The 25791-nt window shown below is 38.6% G+C and overlaps 1 protein-coding gene across 3 annotated transcripts in view; it reads left to right on the forward strand.

The window, feature by feature from the left end:
- The window catches only part of LOC127426100 (YTH domain-containing protein 1-like), a 73104-nt gene that overhangs the window by 19621 nt on the left and 27692 nt on the right, over positions 1-25791 (forward strand). Inside the window, exons 3-8 of one of the 3 annotated variants that reach the window (XM_051672625.1) lie at positions 8993-9291; positions 16772-17120; positions 22036-22125; positions 22818-22871; positions 23027-23121; positions 25219-25327. In XM_051672625.1, coding sequence (XP_051528585.1) covers positions 8993-9291; positions 16772-17120; positions 22036-22125; positions 22818-22871; positions 23027-23121; positions 25219-25327 — 996 coding nt within the window. The remainder of the gene's footprint in view (positions 1-8992; positions 9292-16771; positions 17121-22035; positions 22126-22817; positions 22872-23026; positions 23122-25218; positions 25328-25791) is intronic. The other 2 variants (XM_051672631.1, XM_051672640.1) reach the window with 2 other exon arrangements.

Consider the following 25791-nt stretch of genomic DNA (forward strand, 5'->3'; position numbering starts at 1 on the left):
GTATTCAAGTTTGCATTCATAGTAACACTGTTTTTTGTTGCAGAATAATGCCCTGCAGTGCACACTTTGTTTCCTATACATTTGTTTGTGTTTAAGAGAAGATGATTTAATAAAATTATTGAAATATTAATGACAAGTTTTTTATATTTATTTTGGGTTAATTAATTGTTATATTATTCAAGTAATACTTATAAAAAATCTTTAGAATAATCGGCAAATTAGTCGTTAGATTAATCGACTAATTGGAAAAATAATCGTTAGATTAATTGATAAAAAAATAATCATTAGGTGCAGCCCTACTAATAAATTATAGACCCTCTTCCATAAGAAAAAGTCAGACTCCTAACGCATACTTGGCTACCGAGGCAGACTGCTTGATTGACTACAACTATGGCTAATCGTGTGCCCGGCTACAGTAGGTGCGTGCACAGTGATTCTCTCAGAACACATACATTGGCGGCCAAAAGTTTGGAATAATGTACAGATTTTACCGTTTCGGAAGTAAATTGGTACTTTAATTCACCAAAGTGGCATTCAACTGATCACAAAATATAGTCAAGACATTACTGATGTAAAAAAAAAAAAACGCACCATCACTATTTGAAAAAAGTCATTTTTGATCAAATCTAGACAGGCCCCATTTCCAGCAGCCATCATTCCAACACCTTATCCTTGAATAATCATGCTAAATTGCTAATTTGGTACTAGAAAATCACTTGCCAAGAAACAGCTTTCTCTAGAAACTTGTCAGTCAATCATTGTTTTGAGGAATGAAGGCTATACAATGCTTAGATGCCTCACATGTCCTCAGCTGACAGCTTCATTGAATTCTACCCGCTCAACACCAGTTTCATGGACAACAGTAAAGAGAAGACTCAGGGATGCAGGCCTTATGGGAAGAATTGCAAAAAAAAAGCCACTTTTGAAACAGAAAAACAAAAAGAAATGTTAGAGTGGGCAAAGAAACACAGACATTGGATAACAGATATTTGGAAAAGAGTGTTATGGATCTTAACCCCATTGAGCTTTTGTGGGATCAGCTAGACTGTAAGGTGTGTGAGAAGTGCCCGATAAGACCACATCTAAAAGCCACATCTATGGCAAGTGCTACAGGAAGCGTATGGTGAAATGTCACCTGAGTATCTGGACAAACTTACAGCTAGAATGCCAAGGATCTGCAAAGCTGTCATTGCTGCACATGGAGTATTTTTTGACGAGAACTCTTTGAAGTAGTTTAAGAAGTTCTAAACATTTTTTCAAATTGTAATTAATGTCCTGATTATGCATTGAGATCAGTTGAATGCCACTTTGGTGAATAAAAGTACCAATTTCTTTCCATAAGAGCAAAATCTGTGCATTATTCCAAACTTTTGGACACCAGTGTATATGAAGAGTTTTCTTTCTTTTCTATTTCTCAGTGGCTTTTAAACTGTTTTGTTTTTTATGTGAGTGCTGCAAATAGTCTCATGCCATCTCAGGGAGTGCTCTGAGTTTAAATCCAGCAGATCACATTTGAATGTGCATGGATTATGAATAGCCTAAATAGACTACTCCTATATGAATCAAATAAAGGTGGCTGTAAACTCGAAGTGACTGGTCAAATTTGGTCAAAATACTTTTGTATCCTGCAGGGTAAGAAATAATGTGAGGAAAAAAGGGTCATCTAGCCAAAAATAGCCACATACTACTTACTCAGACCATATTTCTTTTGTTAAACAAAATTAACATGTCAATGTAGCCCGATGAAAGACAATTAATCCCTGCACTGGAACAGAGGTTGCAAACATGCAGAGGTAGCAACATGCAAACCGGTAGAGCTTGGGTAAGCATCTGGCCTTCCCGACAAGTACTGTATTTAAAATGCAGACTAGCAGCAGTAGTACTGTTTAGTCGACTAGTCCCACACATTCCTAATAAAAAAATAAATATATATATGTGACTGGGCTAAAAGGCTAATTTTTAAAAAATCGCGCTAAAATCAAACAAAGGGAGTCCAAAACAGACTACAAATCCTATGAAGCCTTGCTCACTAAAGGATCGAACTCTCAACTCCTATTGGATGAGGCACGCAACAGAACGCACCTCAAACCATGACATCATCAGGAGTAGAAATACCTCTGAAATGCTTCTGGGATTTGCTTCCAGCAACTTTGTTTGCAGTGTGTAGATGCAGCTCATCGCTGCTCTCATGTGCAACCTCGTGGCACAAGGAAGTAACGTCTGACTTGAAACTGTGGCCATACAATCTCCATCTCGCTGGACGAGTTGAGATTACTCTGTGTTCAACCGAACACTCTAACGGATCCGTAGGAGACCGCTGAACAATCCGCATTTTCATCCGTTTGCCTGCAGAAGTGAAGAGATTAAAGATTTCTCTTCCATCTTCAATCAAGTCGACATTTCTGAGTTCTCCGCCAGCCCGCCGAGAATCAACAGCCGTACCGCCCGCCGACAGAGCGAGGAAACGGCCTCCCGTCATCACCCAAGCCTCAAGGAACCAGGTCGGAGTTAAAGGACAGAGGAAAACACATTCTACCTGTGTCCTCATGCGATTCAAGTAAGAGGTTTACGTCTGGGCAGAGATAGAATATTATAGTGTGTTATTCTTATGTTTCAAGGTTTTTGCTTGTACAGTTTACGGACCGCCATGTCCGCTCATTATTAATACTCAGGGTATTAATTATCATGAATTTGTTTTGCTGTATTGTGGTCCAACCAAATTGGACTGTTGTGCAATTTCGCCATCGCGGGTGAGACAGGTAAACTGAGTTCAACCATTAAAGAGTCAAAGAACGCGGGACTGTTTACGAACCGTCCACCACGTCTCTGAGCGATGAACTAACAGCTGCTTTCTCTCCCACGATCGTGAAATCGGCTTTAGGGCCGTCACTTCTCTCTCTCTCTCGTACTAACCACACACACATGCACGCGACCCCTCACAAACATTCTGGCACACATTTTTGGCTCCTAGATAGCTTAATGCTAAAGCCCAGCTTTGTCCCTAAGCTATCGTACAAGCGGATACACGCGGTAACTGGTAGACGCCATTGACTGGTTTCTCGCCGCCCCCATTCGCGGTCATATTCCCTGGCCGGAAGTCTCGCGTGACATACTCTCCACGAGAGTCACGTCCGCCATTTTGTGCGCGTCCCTCCTTACACACACACGCACACTGTCACACACACACCTTATGTGTTCTAGGATTATTTTTATTTCCATATCTAATCATATCACTGTTTAGTTTGTAGTTGTAAGTCGGAAGTTTATTGACTGCATTGTATTAATTATTAATTGATATTACTGCATAAATAAACTTTGTTTATATTACAAAGAGAAGTGTTTTGGTTTGTTTTGCATACGCCTGTGTCATGCTGACGGGATGTCAGTGCTCGGATTCAAGCCTTCATTCATTGTTTTTTCCCGAAAATCGATATTCTTCGGATGTCGATTTTCCTAAGAAAACAATCTAATATTGAGACTGTTTTACTATCTGGTTATTAGTCCCTGATTCCAGGGTGGTGCCCCGTCAATGTTAATCCTTATTAATATTCTGCTGATTTTTGATAATTGATAATTATCTTTGATGATTGTTGAATTTGAATGATCAATAAGCTAGTGTTAATTTTATTTAATGTTTCATCGATGTTAACAGTTAACGATTATCTTTGATAATTGTTGATTTAAAGGATTAAAAAAGCTAACATTGATTCTCATCAATGTTCTATTGATTTTAATAATTAATGATTATCTTTGATAATTATTAATTATTGCTAATAACCAAACCCGCTCCTAAATGTAGCACACTACATTTACTGGAGCCCCATATGAGGTTTTAATGAGTTAGATTCAATTAATTAATTTAAATATTAATTAATAACTAAATAAATAATTAATTATTTCTGATAGTAACACTGATCTAAACAACCAGTAAAGCCCTACAACTCTGCACATGAGACCACAGCTTTGCAGGCATTACTGTATTTTACACATTACACATGCATATGTTATCAAAAAAAGTGTTGCTGACAGAATCAGCATCTGATGCATATTGAACAAACAAGACAAGAGCTTTCTGAAAATTATAAGCTTTTTTCTGATTGGCTGGCTTTATCCAATTTACAGGAATCAGGATGCACAGGTTTTTGTGTGTTTCCTGAGAAGCAAAGCTATGTTTAAAAGTATTGATATTTCCAGATTCGATTCCGATTCACAAGCTTTCAATTTGATATTTAATATTTCAGTTATAATGTCCCTTTTGCTTACATATGAAAGAAATTCTCTCCCAGCTAATGCTGGTAATTTTACAGGGGACCTTCTAACTAGGTACATTACAAAAATATTAATTTTATTAATGATATTTTAGTAGTTTTTCATTACTTCACATTTTAGCTTTTTAAAAATGAACAAATCCATGTATTCAATAAATATATTATATTGCATATATTATTTTTGATACATGTTTGTTTAATTGCATAATTTGTGCTATTTACAGGAATTTACATTGATTTGTTGAGCAAGTACCGTCTCTTTAAGAAAACCGACATTTCTTTAAAGAGCGTCTGTAAATGAGTGCATGTTAATGAGAGAGGACTCAGATGGCTTTCTCACCTGTGCTATGCATGTTAATAATTAAATGTTTCTTTTTTGTTGTTTTTGATCAACAACTGACTGTATAGAATACAAAGGGTATTAAGAGACATTATTTTATGACAAAAGCATGGATGTCATCTTTGGAAACACATTACATGAAACAACTTTTACAGGGTTCCCACACGTCCTGAAAAACCTGGAATTTTGCAATGCAGTTTTCCAGAAAAATACCTAAATGTCCTGGAAAATATTTTTTTTTTCCTGGAAAATATTTCAGTATAATAAAATGGTTTGACTGTGTTGCTAGCAAGGTTTCCATTACATGTACAAAAACATGATAGATCGGGACTCGGAATAGGAGTCAAATACACAAATTCGTATCGTTTTGTCACCGCCGGTGGCTGCGCTTTTTGAAACAACCAACATCAACGGTTAAGGGCGCTTACACCCTCATTAGTGATTACAGCAGCAGCCAATTGTGTGCTTGACACTCGCGGTCCAACCGAGGCAGATCGCTTGATTGGTTACAGCTACGGCCAATCGCAAACTTGGCTACACAGTGAGAAGCGGCATTTGTGAAACTTCTCATAAACAAACTGAATGATCTGGTACATGTACCGACTGACTGCATGTGAGTCTACCTTGTTCATCATGGAGAGAAAAGGGCGGAAGAGCTATTAACGTGTAAAAGTGACTGATGTTTATATATGTTGAGGGTCTTTCGCATGACTCGCCTCAGCGCTGCTGAATACATTGAAGTCTATGGAGCGGCACGCCAGCGCAACCTCGGCTCTTCACACCAAAATGTTTTTCACACACGTTTTTGGCTCACAAATGATGTCTGAGAGTATAAAGCTACAGTAAATATTTGAAAACTGTCCAAATTTATGAAAAGATGTTGAATATATTATTAACAAACAATAAATTATTAACTTATTGTTTCTGAGTATCCAGAGACCCCAGTTATTGAACTACAGTAATTACATTCACCCCCAAAAAACAAACAAACGCTAAGACCTAAACACAAACGAGTCCTCTTTTTACATTCTGCAATCAAAGCAATTGCCATTTTTTTCTCTTACAAGTAAATGTTTTCAGTGTTTATTGTGCACACCTGCTTTCTTGTGTGGCAAGTTCGTAAATTTGCCCCTCTGTGCAACACTTGTCATGTGGAAGGGCAAAGCGCCGTTTGACACGGGCTTGACTCGACTCGTGTGAAATGCGCTGTACAATGACGAAAGGACATTATTGAAACTCAAAATTATTATTAGGCTATTGTTGTCTTTTCTGATAAAAGTCAGGCTCAGCAGTTTAAATACTGTTGGAAAAAATTATCCAGTAGATCTGCTTTGTTCTTATTATGCTTTTTAATAATTTAAATAGAGAAGGTAAGGATGTAACAGACCTGGTTCACAGACTGTGATGATGTGTTTCTGCCTTATTTAACAGTGTAAATCTAGCAAACTTTTTTATAGGATCATTTTTTTTTTTTATATATTTAGTTTAAGTTTATAACATTATGCTTTGTGTAATCACCAGTGTCAAAGTTTACCCTGCAATAGTTTACTTCCGCGTTCCAAAACCCGGAGTGTAAAAAAGGTCTATTGATACTCATTATTATTATTATTATTATTATTATTATTAGACTATTATTGCTGTCTTTTTGGATGAAAAGTCATGCTCGGCAGTTCACAAACTGAAGGAAAAATGTAGATCTGCTTTGTTCTTATAATGCGTAAATACTATAAAGTCTCTTGGCAGATTTCAGTCAAGAAAAATAATTTAATGACTCACTCATAGCACATAAGAAGCTAATTTGTCGCCACCTAGTGGCATCTCCAGAAGTGGTCACTAAACTAATCAATTAATGAAACTGAACAAATTTGTGAAACAGAAGCAAGCCACACCAAAATACCCTTTATTTTTGCAGCTAATTCTGCACAATTGAATCATTAAAATAGCTTAAGTTGGTGCTTTTAGCTTATTCTTTAAAAGAAAACATGTTTGTGGATCAGTGATTGTCTCAACTTTTTCGACCCTCATGAGTTTGCATCCCTATGAGTCATAAACTTTAGACAACAATGACAGTTGGACCACTGATTAAAAAAAAAATAATAATTATAAATCACACTGGATTGTTAGCGTGGTGGAAAAAACGGAATCTAGTCATAAAAATTGCATTAGCAATAAAACGCAGAATGTCATGAAATATGACCTATTTGGACGAAAATTTATGTTTGAACGTACAATTAATCAAATTAAAATTGTGATATGTCCTAGTGTGATAATTAAACTAAAAAAGTCTCTGATTTAATTGAATAAATAACCTGCAAGTGATGCATGCTTCAAAATGAATGTGTAGAAACAGCTGCTCATACACTGAAAACACCTCATCATGATCATCATGTGTGCTTTTGTGTGTGAAATAACAGACAGAGAGCATTCTGAATTGCACAGCACATACAGACTATGTATTTATTTAATTGAAGCACAGCTTCACGGGGATTAATAATCACAGTGGGCCATGGAGCAAACTGCTTATCTGGAGGTGAGAAACTACTGTCAAAAACACACAGAAATGCCAAAATAAAAGCTCGATTTAAATGGACGCATGTGCATTTGTTTAAATATTACACGTAAAATATCCTGGAAATGTCCTGGAAATTTGTGCCTTGAAAAGAGTGTGAACCCTGTTTTACTTCCAACATGCAGTGAAAGGATCTCACTGTTGAATACTCCACCACTATACTACACAGTCACTGGTGAGTGAAATCTGAACATTTACCAGCCAATTGCCAAATGCAGTGCATTCAGAATGTATTCAGGTCCTGAGCGCTCTGGACCAGGTTTTCATTGAGTCTATCTCTGTATTTTGCTGCGTTCAGCTTTCCTTCAACCCTGACCAGTCCCCCAGTCCCTGCCGCCGAGAAACACCCCCACAGCATGATGCTGCCACCACCATTGGGATGGTATTGTGCAGGTGATAAGCGGTGCCTGGTTTCCTCCAGACATGATGCTTGTAATTGAGGCCAAACAGTTCAATCTTCATTTCATCAGACCATAGAATCTTGTTTCTCACAGTCTGAAAGTCCTTTAGGTGCTTTTTTGTGTCTTGCACTGAGGAGAGGCTTCCGTCTGGCCTCTCTGCCATAAAGCCCAGATTGGTGGAATGTTGCAGTGATGGTTGTCCTTCTGCAAGTTTCTCCCATCTCCACACATGATCTCCAGAGTGACCATCGGGTTCTTGTCACCTCTCTTTCCAAGGCCCTTCTCCCCCGATTGCTCAGTTTGTCCGGGAGGCCAGTTCTAGGAAGAGTCCTATTTGTACCAAACTTCTTCCATTTAAGAATTATGATGGCCACTGTGCTCTTGGGAACCTTCAATGCAGCCTACATTTTTTGTAGCCTTCCCCAGAACTGTGCCTCGACACAATCCTGTCTCTGAGCTCTGTAGGCAGTTCCTTTGACATCATGGCATGGTTTTTGCTCTGATATGCATTTTCAGCTGAGACCTTATATAAACATATGTGTGCCTTTCCAAATCATGTTCAATCAATTGAATTTGCCACAGGTGGACTCAAATCAAAGTGTAGAAACATCTCAAAGATGATCCAGAGAAATAGAGGATGCACCTGAGCTAAATTTCAAGTGTCATAGCAAAGGGTCTGAATACTTATGTCAGTGTGATATTTAATTTTTTCTTTTTAATTTGCAAAGTTATCAAAAATCTATTTTTTGCTTTGTCATTATGGGGTATGGGTTGTAGATTGATGTGAACTTTTTTTTTATTCAAAGCATTTTAACAAGGCTGCAACATAACAAAATGTGAAAAAATGAAGGGGTCTGAATACTTTCTGAATGCACTGTATATACATTTTAGTCACACAGTGCGAAATTTGGTTGCAAATGCAAGTGATTTCCTCTCATTGTAGTAGAGCATTGCGCATAGAGTAAAGATCGATCTTGGGATTTAAGAATCGATATCGATAATGATACCTTTGATAAGATGCCATATCTGACTAGAAAGTACTGCATATTTTCCAGTAATTTATCTAGTAATTCAGTTTACTATTCAATATGTTAATTGAAAGGTTAGAACATTCAAGTAAATAATTGACACTGTAGGGGTTCATCTTACAAAAAAGGCTGGGAAGCGCTGGAATGAGCTATACCTTATTGCACGCCAGGCTATAATTTCAGTATCATCATTTTCAAATGTACCTGCAATTTAAATGTCACATAAAAGAAGCAAACTGTGGTTGGATGTTTTACATGTCGGTCAATCAGTCTTCTCTCAAAGTGGGGAGTTTTAGGTCAGAATAATCTGAGAAGTGGACCAGACTTTAAGTCTGACTCTTGTTGGGCTATTGCCACTAACCCCTCTCATTTAACTCATGTCTCAGGGTTTAAAAGGAAGAACAAACGAGGAGACAGCCATGGTTCAAAACGGCTCAGATCCTCTGGACATGCCACCAGACAGCCTTTAAAGAGAGCCACCCCTGCTGCTGGATCAAACGGCAAAAAGAGCATCTTTCCTAGAGAAAGACATGCCCCGGAAAATGTCTATGATGACAGAAAGAACCATGCTGAAAGAGTGGATGTGTCTCGGGGGGATCTACCTGGAGGATATGGAGACAAAGGCCTGTCCCGCAGCAGAGACTCACAGAGACGAATCAAACCCCTGTTGCCTGAGTTGACAGAGGTAAGAGAGAATAGTTATAACACACAGATATGCTGTGCTTTGCTAATAAACATTCCTTAACAGTAAAGCTTACTTATGAACAGTGGTGTCATCGCCACAAATAAAAGTCCAACCTGTTGTAATCCAATCTGCACCATGTCCCGATCCTATTCCTCCTCTTTCTCCTCAGTAATGTCCTGTCACTCTCTACTATCGCTGTCCAAGACAAAGAACAAACATAAAAACAAATAAACCAATAAGTCCAGTGTTTCCCCTATATGCATTCAGGAGCGGCGCTGCGCTCAATAATAAAAAATTAAAAAAATATATTTTACAGATGTTACTGTTGCATCAAGTCAAAATCAGTGCTATACTCTTAAATGTGCATTTCAGCAACAAAATAATATAATGTCATTAGTTTATCATTATTATTATTTTTTTTTAATTAAGGACAGATTTAAAAAAATAAAAAAAATGTCACTGTTGCTACCAAATCAGGTGCTGGTGCCACCATCTGTAGAATGTTTGTCTGGAGCCCTGTGGTGACATGCATGTTCTGTTAAATAGGTTTATATTATCTATTGGCATTTATGTTAAACAAAAATAATGAAAGTAATTTTCTGCGTTGAAGCATTTCATTATTTGACAGTTACTACTACAGCTATCTGAGCTTCCAGAGCCCTTCAAGTGTCAAATGCTTCCAGTAAATAATAAACACACATGACAAGGCGAACATGAATAACACATCTATAATGATTCTAAGGTCATCTTAAGCTTTTACTCCACCGACATGCGTAAATACGGGTCCGGCGTAGCAGGCTTGTGGACGTGCGCACAACTGCTGAAAAAAATCTTAGGGGAAACACTGAAGTCCTTACAGAGCTTTGAACTCTAGGTGCCAGTAATTTTTTGTGATCTCTGACTATTGTTGGAAGTTCAGGTTCATAGTAGTGGTCGACTGATGTGTTTTTTTTTTTTTTTTTGTGATTGATTTTTTTATTGATCTAATAAACAAAGATAAGCAAACATATACAAACAGAATCAATATCTAACCCTTTATTAACATAAAACTCTGAATCTTCAACCAAAATTCTTGGATCTTAACACATCCCCAAAAGACATGGGTTGTGTCTCTATCTTCTGATTGACATCGTCAGCAGGTGGGTGTGTCTTTAAGACCAAGCCTATAAAATCTAGAGGGGGTCCAATAGAATCTATGTAAAGTCTTGAATTGCATAAGGTGCACCCTTGCATCTCTAGATGCAGACTTGTTGTTATTTAGAATCCTAGCCCACAGTCTCTCCTCCAATACCAAGTTTAAATCTTTCTCCCATAATCTCTTAAGAGAAGTTGAAGTTCCGTCCCCCAGACCCTGAATTAGCAGGGAATAATACACTGATGCCTCATGACCTTTTCCAAAATCAGAAATCACGACTCCCAGAGCATCTGCCGCTTTAGGGGGGCGTAAACAACTTCCGAAAACAGTACAAAGCAGGTGGCGCAGCTGTAAATACTTATAGAGCTGCGATCTGGGAATCCCAAAATGTTGAACCAAATTTTCAAAGGATCTCAACACTCCACTCTGATATAGGTCACAGAGTGTAGTAACCCCCCTCCCGATCCACTCTGAACAGCAAAAAGAGGACTTGTTAATTTATAATTTAGGGCTCAGCCCTAACAACAGAGGCAACATTTAAATAAATGTCCGAATTAAACACTCTGGACACTTTTGTCCACACCGAGTGCAAATGCAAGACAACGGGGTGTAACTTAACTTCTCCGGTTAGTTTGATGGGCTTTGCAATGGCAAGATAGGGGCCAGAACTTCCTGTTCAATACAAAACCAAGGAGGGGCTCTCTCAGGTGGAAGAGACCAATGAGCCAAATGTCTGAGACTGAATGCATAATAATAAAACAAAATCTTGGGTAGGCCTAGCCCACCTTTGTCAATCGGCCTATGTAACTTATTGAAATGTAATCTGGGACGCTTACCATTCCAAATGAAGGACTTTGCTATGCTATCAAATTGCTTGAAATAAAAAAGGGGGACATCTACAGGGAGAGACTGTAACAGGTAGTTACATTTTGGAATAAAATTCATTTTAATAACATTAACCTTCCCAATCATAGATAAATGTAATGAAGCCCACCTGCCCACATCGCTCGAAAACCTTTTTATTAAAGGGTCAAAATTAACTCTTAACTAAATCAGACAAATTTGCTGGGAATAAAATGCCCAAATACTTAATGCCCTGTTTGGGCCATTGAAAGGCACCCAGCTGAAAAGCCGTTACTGGGCAGTACGCTGTCAGAGCCAAAGCTTCGGATTTAGACCAATTGACTCTGTATCCTGAGAACTTAGAAAAGGAATTAATAATTCTGTGGAGGCAAGGCATAGATCTAGTGGGGTCGGGGACGACGAATAAAATATCATCAGCATAAAGCAAAAGCTTATGCGCCATACCTCCCTTCACCACCCCTGGAAAATAATCTTTCCTTATCGCGGCTGCTAATGGTTCCAGGGCAAGACAGAACAATAATGGGGAAAGAGGGCAACACTGCCAGGTGCCCCTATCCAGAGTAAAATAATCTGAAATTAATCAATTTGTTTGTACCGCTGCTACCGGGTGTCTATAAAGTAACTTAATCCATCCAATAAAAGTATTCCCGAACCCGTACATTTCCAAAATCTTCAGAAGATAATCCCATTCTACCATATCAGACGCCTTTTCGGCGTCAAGTGAGATGGCAGTGACAGGAGTCTGATCATTCACCACTGACCACATGATATTGATGAAATGCCTAATGTTATCAGAAGAGCTGCAGCCCTGAATAAACCCCACCTGATCTAGATGTATAAGAGATGTCATAACTTTACTCAATTGGTTAGCCAGAATTTTGGACAATATTTTAACATCTAGCTGGATCAGGGAAATTGGACGGTAACTCTTACACTCGCTTGGATCCTTGTCCTTTTTAAGAATCAGACTGATCCGGGCTTGTGTCATGGTTGGCGGAAGCTTTCCATTCTTTAATGATTCCGTATAAACTTCTAGCAAAAGTAGAGCCAGTTCTGCAGCATAAGATCTAAACAATTCAGCGGCAAAGCCATCTGGCCCCGGAGCCTCGCCTGTAGGCAAGGCCTTAATTACCTCACCGAGCTCCTCCAAGGTTAAAATGAAAATTTTTCTCAGAATCAAGATAATTTTTTTGCTCAGTTATCAGTTTAGGGAGTTCTAATGGTTCCACAAAGTTTCTAGTATCTTCATCAGTAGACAAAGATGTGGAACTATAAAGATCAAGATAGAATTCTTTAAAAGCATTATTAATATCAATGGCCAAGGTAAACATTTCAACACCAGCAGATTTCACTGAGGGAATGGTAGAAAAAGACTTTCTGTTTTATATATCTAGCCAAATGCTTCCCTGCTTTGTCCCCTGACTCAGTGTATGACTGTCTTGCCCTGAACAGCCAAAACTCCACCTTCCGCGACAAAATAGTATTATATCTGTATTTCAATCTGGTCAATCTTCTGAGGCCATCAGATGACATTCGGCACTTCAGTTCTGCCTCGGCACTTTTAACATTCCTTTCCAATTCCACGAGTTCTCATGCTTTGGACTTTCTGATTAATAAGGCATACTGTATGATCCGACCCCTAAGAACCGCCTTAAAGGAATAGTTCACCTAAAAATGAAAATTTGCTGATTATTTACTCAGCCTCAGGCCATCCAAGATGTATCTGAGTTTCTTTCTTCATCAAAACAGAATTTAAGACTTTTAGGATTTCATTTCAGGCCTCCTCCTCTAAACAATGCAAGTGAATGTCCTCCATTTTGTGACGGTCAAATGCATATTTAGGGTGCATCAAAATAATCCACACGACTCCAGCTGACAAATAAATTTCTTCTGAACGCAAATGATTGATTATTTTTAGAAACAAAACAATACTTATATACTTTTTAATTACAAATGTTCGCTTCCATACATCTCTGTGATGTGCGCTCATTAGAGGGATGACGTAAGCTCTTTGGTAAGGTCACGCGTCACGTGGAGGAGGAGTCAGGAAGCGCGTCATTGTTTACATTATTATTATTATTATTATTATTATTATTTGGAAATGATTTTTTATTTTATATTGTTTTTAAATTGTTTTGGACTGTTTTGGTTTGTGAACGGCACAAGTTTCTCTTGTAAACAATGACGCGCTTTTAATCGCAATTTATATTTAATCTGTTTGAGACACTTGAATTGTAGATGTTTACTTACCTATGTAATGACTCCCCTGCTCTTACTTGAGCCAGCACTAAAGAAAACATGTCCACCCCATATCTTCCCAAATTTTTCAGCTTCCTGCGGGGAAAGATGCGTTTCTTGAAGAAACACTACATCATATTTCTTAGGTTTAAGAAGAGAAATAACTTTCCTTCTTTTTATGGGGTGCCCCAACCTATTCACATTCCACGTGGAGAGAGACAATCCACTCATATTAACATTTGACATATTGACATATTAGAAACAATAGATTGTGTGTCAAAAACAAGATTATAAAGACCACATTCCAACATTAGTGCAACAATCAAACCCGGAACTCCCCCCTGAACCAAACAAACAGAAAAAAGAAATACATGCGCATTAACCCCGCGCACGACAGCGCCAACCGGCGTCCATTCCTCTGAACTCAAACAGTCCATGTATGCCTACGAGAGTCCCCACGACAACTTTGCCATCGGATTGCTCAAGTCCGGTGCTTCTATACAAATTTTGTGAGACAGAATTACTTAACAGAAGAAAATGTATAAAACAAACTCCAGCCAATAGGCAGAATAAACACAAAGAACGTGTAGATTCAGCCACATACTGTCCCGAAGGTGTGTTCCTCCCCAAAACAAGCTCCAGCCTCTAGCGGAACCAACACACACACACACACACAAAAAATAAAATAAATAAATAAAAAACGTTCAGTTTCCTCGGGCAGTCAAATGAATGTTCATTGAGCCGGCTGTTTCATAAGTGCAGCAGATGACCTAATCCTTTTCAAGCACAACAGTCTCTAGAGTGTATAGAGAATGGTGTGAAAAACAAAAAACAACCAGTAGATGCACTTGAAATGTCAACAGCTTCATTGGTTATAAACAGGAGCGATTGTTTTATCGCGTTATGTGCTTGCAGAGTGTCGAATTAACATATTTGTATGCAGTGCTTGAAGTGGGCAGGTACTCACTGGTATGCAGTACATGCACTTCTCTTATTTAGTCTACAGAGTACCGGTAGATTTTCTTGCGTACCACCAAGTCTCCCGGTACGATGTAATGTCTTTAATGCAAGACAGTGATTTGATGAGGCCCGCCAATCTCGTTTATCTGATCTTCCAAATGATTTTGATGAAATTGCGGTAAACAAATTCCACTTCAAGCACTGTTTGTATGGGATTAAACAGTTGAAGTCAAAAGTATACATACACTTAAGTCATTAAAACTAATTTTTTAACCACTCCACAGATTTAATATTAGTAAACTATAGTTTTGGCAAGTCGTTTAGGACATCTACTTTGTGCATGACATGAGTAATTTTTCCAACAATTGTTTGCACACAGACTGTTTCACTTTTAAATGACTATATCACAATCCCAGTGGGTCAGAAGTTTACATACACCAAGTTAACTGTGCCTTTAAGCAGCTTGGAAAATTCCAGAAAATGTTGTCAAGTCTTTAGACAGTTAGCCAATTAGCTACTGATAGGAGGTGTACTGTACCTGTGGATGTATTTTAAGGCCTACCTTCAAACTCAGTGCCTGTTTGCTTGACATAATGGGAAAATAAAAAGAAATCAGCCAAGACCTCAGAAAAAAATATTGTGGACCACCACAAGTCTGGTTCATCTTTCAGAGCAATTTCCAAATGCCTGAAGGTACCACGTTCATCTGTACAAACAATAGTACGCAAGTACAAACACCATGGGACCACGCAGCCATCACACCGTTCAGGAAGGAGACGCATTCTGTCTCCTAGAGAGGAACGTAGTTTGGGGCGAAAAGTGCAAATCAATCCCAGAACAACAGCAAAGGACCTTGTGAAGATGCTGGAGGAAACAGGTAGACAAGTGTATATATCCACAGTAAAACGAGTCCTATATCAACATAACCTGAAAGGCTGCTCAGCAAGGAAGAAGCCACTGCTCCAAAACTGCCATAAAAAAGCCAGACTACAGTTTGCAAGTGCACATGGGGACAAAGATCTTACTTTTTGGAGAGATGAAACAAAAATTGAACTGTTTGGCCATAATGACCATCATTGTGTTTGGAGGAAAAAGGGGGAGGCTAGCAAGCCGAAGAACACAATCCCAACCGTGAAGCATGGGGGTGGCAGCATCATGTTGTGGGGGTGCTTTGCTGCAGGAGGGACTGGTGCTCTTCACAAAATAGTTGGCATCATGAGGAAGGAAAATTATGTGGATATAATGAAGCAAAATCTCAAGACATCAGCCAGGAAGTTAAAACTCGGTCGCAAATGGGTCTTCCAAATGGACAGTGACCCCAAGCATACCTCCAAAGTTGTGGCAAAATGGCTTAAGGACAAGAAAGTCAGGGTATTGGAGTGGCCATCACAAAGCCCTGCCCTTAGTACAATAGACAATTTATGTGCAGACCTGAAAAACCTAAAAATCAGTTACACCAGTTCTGTCTGGAGGAATGGGACAAAATTCCAGCAGCTTATTGTGAGAAGCTTGTGGAAGGCAAGTTAAATAATTTAACTTGCCTTAAACTTGGTTTGACCCAAGTTAAACAATTTAAAGGCAATGCTACCAAATACTAACAAATTGTATGTAAACTTCTGACCCACTGGGAATGTGATGAAAGAAATAAAAGCTGAAATAAATAATTCTCTATACTATTATTCTGACATTTCACATTCTTAAAATAGTGATCCTAAGTGACCTAAGACACTCGTTTTCTACGATTAAATGTCAGGAATTGTAAAAAACTGAGTTTAAATGTATTTGGCTAAGGTGTATGTAAACTTCTGAATTCAACTGTATTTCTTTAAAAACTCTAGCGTCCAATGAGCTACCCTATACTGTACGAGAGAGAATGAGGAAGCGGCAGAGCTGATTTACTTGTGGAGATTCTGAAAAAAAATGTTTAGACAAAATTTATTTGATTCATCTTTATGGATTTGTTTACAAATTCTCAGCTTCATGTTGAAGTGAATAAATGTGTGTGGGGAAATACCCACATTATGAATGTTCAACATTATGAACTTACAAGACTTATTAAGATTATCAATACCTGCAATCCCATGCTGAATTTCTCAAAATTCACAAAAAAAAATGTAAACAGATAATTTTTTTAAAATTATTATTATTGACTAAACTGTCAATAGCTGTAAAGCCAGTAATCTCAAAATGGCCAAATAGCGGCTGATTAATCGGCCTGGCCAATATATCGGCCTATTGCTATTACATATCTGGCATAGTGTATAATATACTCTTTGTTTTCAGAAGATGAGGACTAGTGAGGACAGCACAGGCAGAGCAAGCCACTCGTCTAGAGAGGAAGAGGCTCATTCAGAAGAATACGCATCTGAGCAGGAGACAGGCAGCTCTGTGGCTTCCACTGAGGGCAACCAATCCGATGTTGAGGAGGAAGAGGTCATGGAAGAAGAAGGAGAAGAGAAGGAAGTGGAAGAGGAAGAAGAGGAAGAGTATGAACTGGAGGAAGAGGACCCGCGGGAGGGAAATGAACAAAACGACTATGATACTCGCAGTGAAGCCAGTGATTCCCAGTCTGAGTCTGTTTCCTTCTCGGATGGAGAGTCTGTGCATTCAGCTTCGGGCTCAGAGGCATCAGGTATGAGCTTCTGAAGTTGGTGATATATTAAACATTACAATATCAGTTTAGAGATTTTGTGTGGTGTTCTCAGCTTGAAGCTGCAACAAACTCAGTCGTAGTGTTCTCAGTCGTAAGTTGCGACAAACTGTTCGAAACTTCATTGACCTGTCTCACTGTTAGGAATGAGAATTGTAAGGAACTTAACGATTCCAGTTCTATCTATATTTTCTGTGACTATATCAAGTTCTTCTGAACTTTTTGAAGCTAAAAGAATGGTCGAAAGAATGGTTCTACCCAATCGATAACGCGATGTAGATTGAGTGACCTTTGCTAAGCGCAGCACACAAGAGATGAGGTAATGATCTGAGATGTCTAAACTCTGCGGCAGAATTGCTATATTATCAACACCAATTCTAGAATTAAATCTAGCATATGATTATGGCGATGAGTTGGTCCTGTCACATTTTGTCTGACCCCAACAGAGTTGAGAATATTGATAAATGCTAATCGCAGTGTATCATTTCTGTTATCTGTGTGAATGTAGAAGACACAAACGATTAAAGCTCTATCCACGAGGGGTTGCGTGGCGCCAGGTGGGGGTCGGATGTGTGAACGACGTGCTCTGCACACTTTGCTAGTTTTTAATTCTTTTTATGTCATAAACCGGTGAGATTTGATACACCCTGCTACATAACTGTTCTAAGAAGTCAGCATGTCAAAGAATTCAAAATCTGCGAGCTCTGGAGATATTAAAAGACACTTACGTGCTCAAGCTGATACCTCAGACAGGCCCGCAGACCAGGGACTCAGTTTGGACTGTGCGGCAGGAGAAATTCAACACCAACTGTCCAACATGCCTGTAATGCTGGCAAAAGTCGTAGTGGAACTGGAAGATCTGGCTGTAATACGTCGATTGATTATGGCGATGGAGTCGAAATTCTTTGAGTTGGTTACAAGAATCGGGGACGTCGAGAAACGGATCGATTATCTGGAGTCATCGGAGAGGGAACCCGATCAATTCTGGTCAAATTTCTGAGATCATCCGATAAAGATCTTGTGTTATGCGAGGCGAGGGGATAAAGGAAGGCTTTCTTGGACGAACCACAGCATTTTCTTTTTCCTAGACTTTGTGAATTCGACGAGAGAAACGTGATCGATTTAAGGAATGCAAGAAACTCTTACATCAACGGAAGATCGCTTTTGCACTGATGTTTCCGGCCAAACTGAGAATAGATACTAAGAATGGCTGCAAAATATTTACATGCCCACAGCAAGCATTATCTTTCATAGAGACAGTGGGGTGAGTAAGCCATTTGGTGTTTCTCACGTGGCCCCCAATTGAGCTTGTCTCACTGAACATACACTTGACTGTCTGAGGAAGCTGGGCACCATTTTGTTTCTTTTTCTGTTGGTTCAGCCTAGCGGCTGGAGTTTGTTTTGTGTAGTAACTCTCCTTCAAGAAACTCTTGCACCGACGGAGGATCGCTTTTGCACTGATGTTTCCGGCCAAATTGAGAATAGATACAAAAGATGACTGCAAAATATTTACATGCCCACAACAACTGATGTTTTTCATAAAATCGATGGACTGAGGAAGTCATGGTGTGTTTCTCACGTTGCCTCCAAGTGAGCTTGTCTCGCTGAACATACACTTGACCATCCGAGGAAACTGGGTGCCTGTTTTGTTTCTTTTTGTGCTGGTTCCGCTAGAGGCTGGAGCGTGTTTTGTGGAGGAACACACCTTCGATACAGTTTTTTGAACTAATCTACACATTCTTTGTGTTTATTCTGCCTATTGGCTGAAGTTTGTTTTATAGATTATTTTCTGTTATGTAATTCTGTCTCATAAAATTTGTATAGAGACATAGGACTTGAGCAATCTGATGGCAAAGTTGTCGCGGGGGCTCTCGTAGGCGTACGTGGACTGTTTAAGTTTATAGGGATGGGGTTAATGCGCACATTTTTCTTTTTTCTATTTGTTTGGTTCTGGGGGAAGTTTGGGGTTTGACTGTTGCAATAATGTTGGAATGTGGTCTTTATAATTCTATTTTTTCTGATATTTCAAAATGTCATATGTTAATATGAGTGGATTATCTCTCCCCACGTGGAATGGGTTGGGGCACCCCATAAAAAGAAGGAAGATTATTTCTTTACTTAAACATAAGAAATTTGATATAGTGTTTCATCGAGAAATGCATCTTCCCCCGCAGGAAGCTGAAAAATTTGGAAAGCTATGGGGTGGATATGTTTTCTTTAGTGCTGGCTCAAGTAAGAGCAGGGGAGTCATTACACTGATAAGTAAATTCTACAATTCAAATATCTCAAATAGATTAAAGATAAATTAGGAAGAGTCATTATTGTTTTAGCAGAAATTCAGGGGCAAAGGTTGATTTTGGCTAATATTTACGCACCTAACGCTGATGATCAGGGCTTTTTTATAGATCTTGAAGGGGTGTTGCAAGCTGCTGGCACCCCACATGATATAATATTGGGAGGAAACTTTAATCTTTTGATGGGCTCAGTCCTTGATCATAGTGAAGCAAAAGTGTGTAAGCCCCCTAGAGCAACATTGATGGAGGGACTATACATTTCTTTCATTAGTCCAGAAGCTTTATTCTAGAATAGGTTTTTTTCTTGATATCCAAGTCCCTCATTTCATCTGTTGTGGATTGCTAAATTGGAAACATCTTATTCTCAGATCACGCCCTGCTGAGTTAAGAGGTGTTGCCACATACGGAGATGCGGAAATCATATAGTTGGTGCTTTAATGTATCCATTTTGCAAAATCCTGATTTCCAACAAATGTTAAAGGCTGAAATCAATGTTTATATGGAGACCAACTGGTCCTCATTATCCTCTGTGGGCGTCACTTGGGAGGCACTTAAGGCGGTTCTTAGGGGTCAGATCATACAGTATGCCTCATTCATCTAAAAATCCAAAGCACGAGAACACGTGGAGTTGGAAGGGAACATTAAAAATGCAGAGGCAGAGCTGAAGTGCCGAATGTCCTCGGATGGCCTCAAAGAATTAACCTGACTGAAATACAGATATAATAATAATATACTATTTTGTCACGGAAGGTGGAGTTTTGGCTATTCAGGGCAAGACAGACATACTTTGAGTCGGGGGACAAAGCAAGGAAGCTTTTGACGAGATATATAAAGCAGAGAGAGTCTTTTCTACCATTCCCTCAGTGAAATCTGCTGGTGTTTAAATATTTACTTCAGCCATTGATATTAATAATGCTTTTAAAGAATTCTACCTTGATCTTTATAGTTCCACATCTTCGTCCACCGATTAAGATATTAGAAACTTTGTGGAACCATTAGAACTCACTAAACTGATGACTGAGCAAAACAATTCTCTTGATTCTGAGATAACCTTGGAGGAGCTTGTTGAGGTCATTTAGGCCTTGCTTACAGGCAAGGCTTCAGGGCCAGATGGCTTTGCTGCTGATTTTTTTGATCTTATGGTACAGAACTGGCTTCACTTTTGTTAGTTTATACGGAATCGTTAAAGAATGGAAAGCTTCCGCCAACCATGACACAAGCCCGGATCAGGGGGTGGGGATGGATGCCCAGGGGGAGGGGTTTAATTTATATAATTGATTCCGTATTTTATGTTGTGTTTATCTGTCTTGTGGATGGAATCAATAAAAAATTGTAATAACAAAAAGCTCTATCCACAGTAACTACTAGATCTGACAGAAAATCAGTGTGACAAGGTTCTTTGTTTCTCTCAAGCAGGAAGCGGGAGGCGGGTAACAATCCAACGTCAGTCATTTATTTGTACACACAAATTTTATGCTTTATAACAGAATGCTCTCCAACACACACACACACTCGCTGGAATTTCAGCTCTCTCTCTCCCTCCGGCGGTCTGGATCGCCCTTTGAATCACTCTCCGACAGTCGGATTGTGTGCGTTCACATGCGGTTTCTTCAGATATCATCTTGTGAGTTACTGAATACATTTTTAGAGCGCCAGTGTGTCTCGAGCCACTTTTCACCCCTTCTGTTTCTAACGAGTGCGCTGTACCACAAGCAACAAAAAACCCAGCACAAGAGAGTCGAACGAATGACTCTTTTGAACCGGGTCTTTTTCATGAATCACCCAAAAAGAACTGAGGGTTTGAACACAGGAGCTCAGGTTAGCAGTTTGAATCAGATTCACTTTCTCAGCAAATCAGCCGTCAGTGAGCTCACAACTGGAAATGCAGACATTTCAAAATAAGAGTCCAATATTTAATATAATTAAGTCACATATTATATACCAGTTTTTTTCTTCTTTGATTCAATAATTATTGATTCAAAATGCTTTTATTAAGCAGAAACTCCCTAAACATTTGCCTATGTGCTCCACAAATCACGCTCCTCAGATGGAAATATTTTCTGTAGATGGTTTTAAATAACTTACAAAATGTATTAAAAATCAACATTCTCCCTGAATATGTTGTATTTGATTTAATGTTTTTTTGCGATGCATTCTGGGTTTTCTTTATCAGTGAAGGATTCTTACAGATTTTGGCCAAAATGAGGCATCTTGCAAGGCAACAATGTTGCAGCCTACTTTTTGGAACAGCCTTTATGTTAGGAGCATGTCTGTGATGCCAAAAAATGCTGTCTAAATAGGCAGCTTACTAGGTTTTGGAACAGAGTTGGAGAATAAAATGCTAAATTTAATTTGATTGCTTTCTACTGTTCTTTTATCTTTCAAGGGTGGGTTGAAAAACAGCAACTTGCCATGCCACTGTATTCTTCACCAATGGCTAGTTGATCCATTGTTGTTAGAAGTTTTCACTATGGGTCGCTACCTGGCTGTGTTCATCAAAGGACAGAAAAACTATTTAGCTAGAAATTGGAGCCTAAGAGGTCTGAAGTAATGAAAAATTGGTATTCTAACATAAGGGGCATGTTTTCCCATTTACTGTTCAGATGAGGAAAGCAAAGAGAAGAAGCACACTAGAGGGATATCACCAATCCTTTTTGATAGAAGTGGAAGTTCAGCTTCAGAATCATATACAGGTATTAAATAATCCATTATCCGCTCAATAATAACTACATTATGATAGTAATAATACTAATAATATTGTTTAAAAAAAAGTTGTAATCACAACAATGACTTCAGATCAGGTTTTAGCCGTGTTTGAGTTCATTCAGCAGTGTAAGATGACTTGCCTCTGCCCTGGTGGGTAACAAATAAAGAGCAAAATCACCCATTGTAAAATTAAATGTATGGTTTGATAAATAATCTGTGGTCTTTCAGAGCAGTAATAAATCAATAATCATTGTTTAATGATAGTTTTAGGGTAATAATATAATCAGTTTGGAATGGAAGTGTAGATTTCATCCTTGGCAGAGCAGGTCAAATTACCTGTAGCTGGATCATAATAATTATAATCATTCAATAACCTGAAATAGTGTGAATTTCCAACAACCAGACCTTGTTTGTCTCAGTCTGTCTATTTTTTTATTTTTATTTTTTAAACCATAAAGTTAAGTTTTGTCATTTGCTTCTGGGATTGAATCTTGAACAGTGATCCTTGTTAAATCCAGCTGTACTGTGTTTGGGGCATTTCATGTTCTGTAGGACTATCTTTTATGTATTACAGGTTGTTCAGTTGCTACAAATTTTTTGTTTTTTTCCTGAAAAATCATGGGGCATTTTTATCTGCATGTTGAGTTGATTGTTAAAGCTTTGTGTGTCTGACTTTTAGGGTCTGAAAAGAAACATGAGAAACTGTCGTCTTCTGTCAGAGCTGTGAGGAAGGGTAAGTAAAATGCATACACATTATATTTCCTGAGGACATTTGAATGCATTGCACCATGCATGTCTATACTTTCCAGAAGTAATGTTTAAGCTGATGGTATTGTTGTATTCAGATTCTTTCTGAACTCCCCCCCCCCCCCCCCCTTGCCTTTAAAGATCAAACCAGCAAGCTGCAGTACATCCTGAGAGAGGCCAGGTTATTTCTAATTAAGAGCAACAACCATGAGAACGTATCTCTGGCCAAAGCAAAGGTGTGCCACTCACACTGTTTATTCTTTTAGTAATATGAGTTATACAAGAAATAGTGTTTTATAGGGATGGTCATGAGTACTTGGAAGTCACAGCAATGATCGATCTTGAAAATCCAATTTTGTAACTGATTGAAATTCAGTAAAATCTATACACAAACATGTCAAATTTTTACTTTTTTTAATGTATTAAATTGTATTTTACATTTTTGCAATTGGTTACAGTGTGGTTTTTGCGAGCTAGCCACAACGGAAATGGTACATGCTTAAACTAATAGTTCACCCAAAAATGAGAATTCTTTCATTTGCTCACCTTCATACCATCCCAAATGTGTTTGAATTTCTTCTGCAGAACACAAAGATTTGTAGAAGAATATCTCATCTCTGTAGGTTCCTAAAATGCAGGTGAATGGTGACCAAGACTTTGAAGCTCCAAAAAGCACATAAAGGGAGCATAAAAGTAATCTATATGACTCCAGTGGTTTAATCAATGTGTTCTGAAGTGATCCAATCGGCTTTTGGTGATAACAGACCAAAATGTAACTTACACTGTACATCTTGCCATTGCAGCCTCAAGGAACGATCATGTTTTCAAGCTCGATTACACTTCCTATCGCTTGACACATTAAACTGAGTGCTAAGTGGCGCTAAGACGTATAATCGAGCTTGAAATCATGATTGTGCCTTGAGACTGCAGATGTTTAAGATTTATTGTGAAAAAGGCATTACATTTTGGTCTGTTCTCACCTAAAACCGAATGGGTTGCTTCAGAAGACATGAATGAAACCAATTGAGTCTTATGGATTACTTTTATGTAGCCTTTATGTGCTTTATAGAGCTTCAGATTCAGACAGAGCTGAGATTTTCTTCTAAAATTCTTTGTTTGTGTTCTGCAGAAGAGAGAAAGTTATCCACATCTGGAATGGCATGAGGGTGAGTAAATGATGAGAGAATTTTCATTTTTGGGTGAAATATTCCTTTAAAAGTATAGTTCACCCTAAAATGAAAATTCATCATTTACTCACCCTCATGCCATCCCAGACATGACTTTCTTTCTTCAGCAGAACACATTTGAAGAAAAAACAAAATCTTAGCTTAGTAGGTCCTTAAAATGCAAGTGGATGGTGATGCAACCTTTTGAAGCTTCAAAAAGAACAGACAGTCAACATAAACGTCATCCATATGATTCAATATTTTAAGTACTTTTTAACTATAAATCATCGCTTCTGGTCAGCAGCAGTATATGCCTTCATGAGAGGGCAGGGTTCACACGGTCTCTTGTGTGACGTATTCACGTTGGCATGTTCGGACGTAATCTCACGGTTAAGACATTCAGGACGAGCACAGAAACACACCATTGTTAGTAAACATACAGATACAAATACAGATCTAAACCAAAACCAACAGAGCTTATGTACAGCGTTCCTCCTATTCAGTTGTAAACAGTGCCGCTCTTCAGGGTGTGTAACACATGCGTCTGTTCTCGTGTGAACGCGATTGTTACACGAGCGTACTGATTCTGACCGGAAGGGACGATTTAGAGTTAAAAAGTACTTAAATATTTATCTTTTTCGCACTTAAAGCGATCGTTTCACTTTAGAAGACATTAACTAGCTGAGTCGTATGGATGACGTTTATGCTGACTGTCTGTTCTTTTTGGAGCTTCAAAGGTCGTATCACTATTCACTTGCATTTTAAGGACCTACAATCAAATATGTTCTGCTGAAGAAAGAAAGGCATACCAGGGATGGCATGAGGGTGAGTAAATGATGAGAGAATTTTTATTTTTGGGTGAACTAACCCTTTAAGATAATTATGGTATCTAGAGGAAGAGCAGAGAGACAGGGCTTTGTTTTCACACAGTGACAAAACATGATGCCTTATGTTCACCTTTTTTTCTTTATTTTTTCTTTTTTTTTTTTTTTATATATACAAGATGCTGAAAAATGGTGAGACTTTATTCAACGGTCATAGATGATCGGTCACATTTGTACATAGACCAACAGTTAAAAATAAGCACTCAAGTAGTCAAAAAGACTGCCCATCGTGAGTGTTTAATTTACACTTTCCTCTAACATGTCATATTTTATGTTTCCACAGGGTGTGTGGTCCACTCTGCCTGTCAATGAAAAAAAACTGAACGCAGCTTTCCGCTCTGCTCGGAGTGTTGTGCTAATCTTCTCTGTCAGGGAGAGTGGAAAGTTTCAAGGTACTGTATGTTGTGCAGAAAACAAAAATCAGTCATAAGGTATATGAAACATGGATCAAAAATATAGCTTCAAGCTACAATTAACAGAATGCAAATTTGAGCTGTTGGTGGCGCTGGGGGGTTTAAGAGGTAGACCCCAAAGTTAATTACATTGAAGGTCAGACACTCCCCAGGCAGTGTGAACATTTTTTACAACTTTTTACCCTACAGTTCTAGGGGGTGGCATAGACTTATCAACCAGAATAGAGGAAAACTAACAATTACAATTGATAACTGTACCCCATCGGAGCTTGATCCCTAATTATATCACAGTCATTTGTACAGTGCACAATTTAATCTTTTTTGGTCATAAGCTCAAGGTCACTTTCTATAATTTTCCTTTAAATGCTGAGTCATTGAGCAAATGAAAGCTCAGTGTAACACAACTGTTATTACTGTGGCTTTTAGAGGTTAAAGTTTTAGAG

This window comes from Myxocyprinus asiaticus, chromosome 3 (assembly GCF_019703515.2).
Source record: "Myxocyprinus asiaticus isolate MX2 ecotype Aquarium Trade chromosome 3, UBuf_Myxa_2, whole genome shotgun sequence".
Taxonomy (NCBI): Eukaryota; Metazoa; Chordata; class Actinopteri; order Cypriniformes; family Catostomidae; genus Myxocyprinus; species Myxocyprinus asiaticus.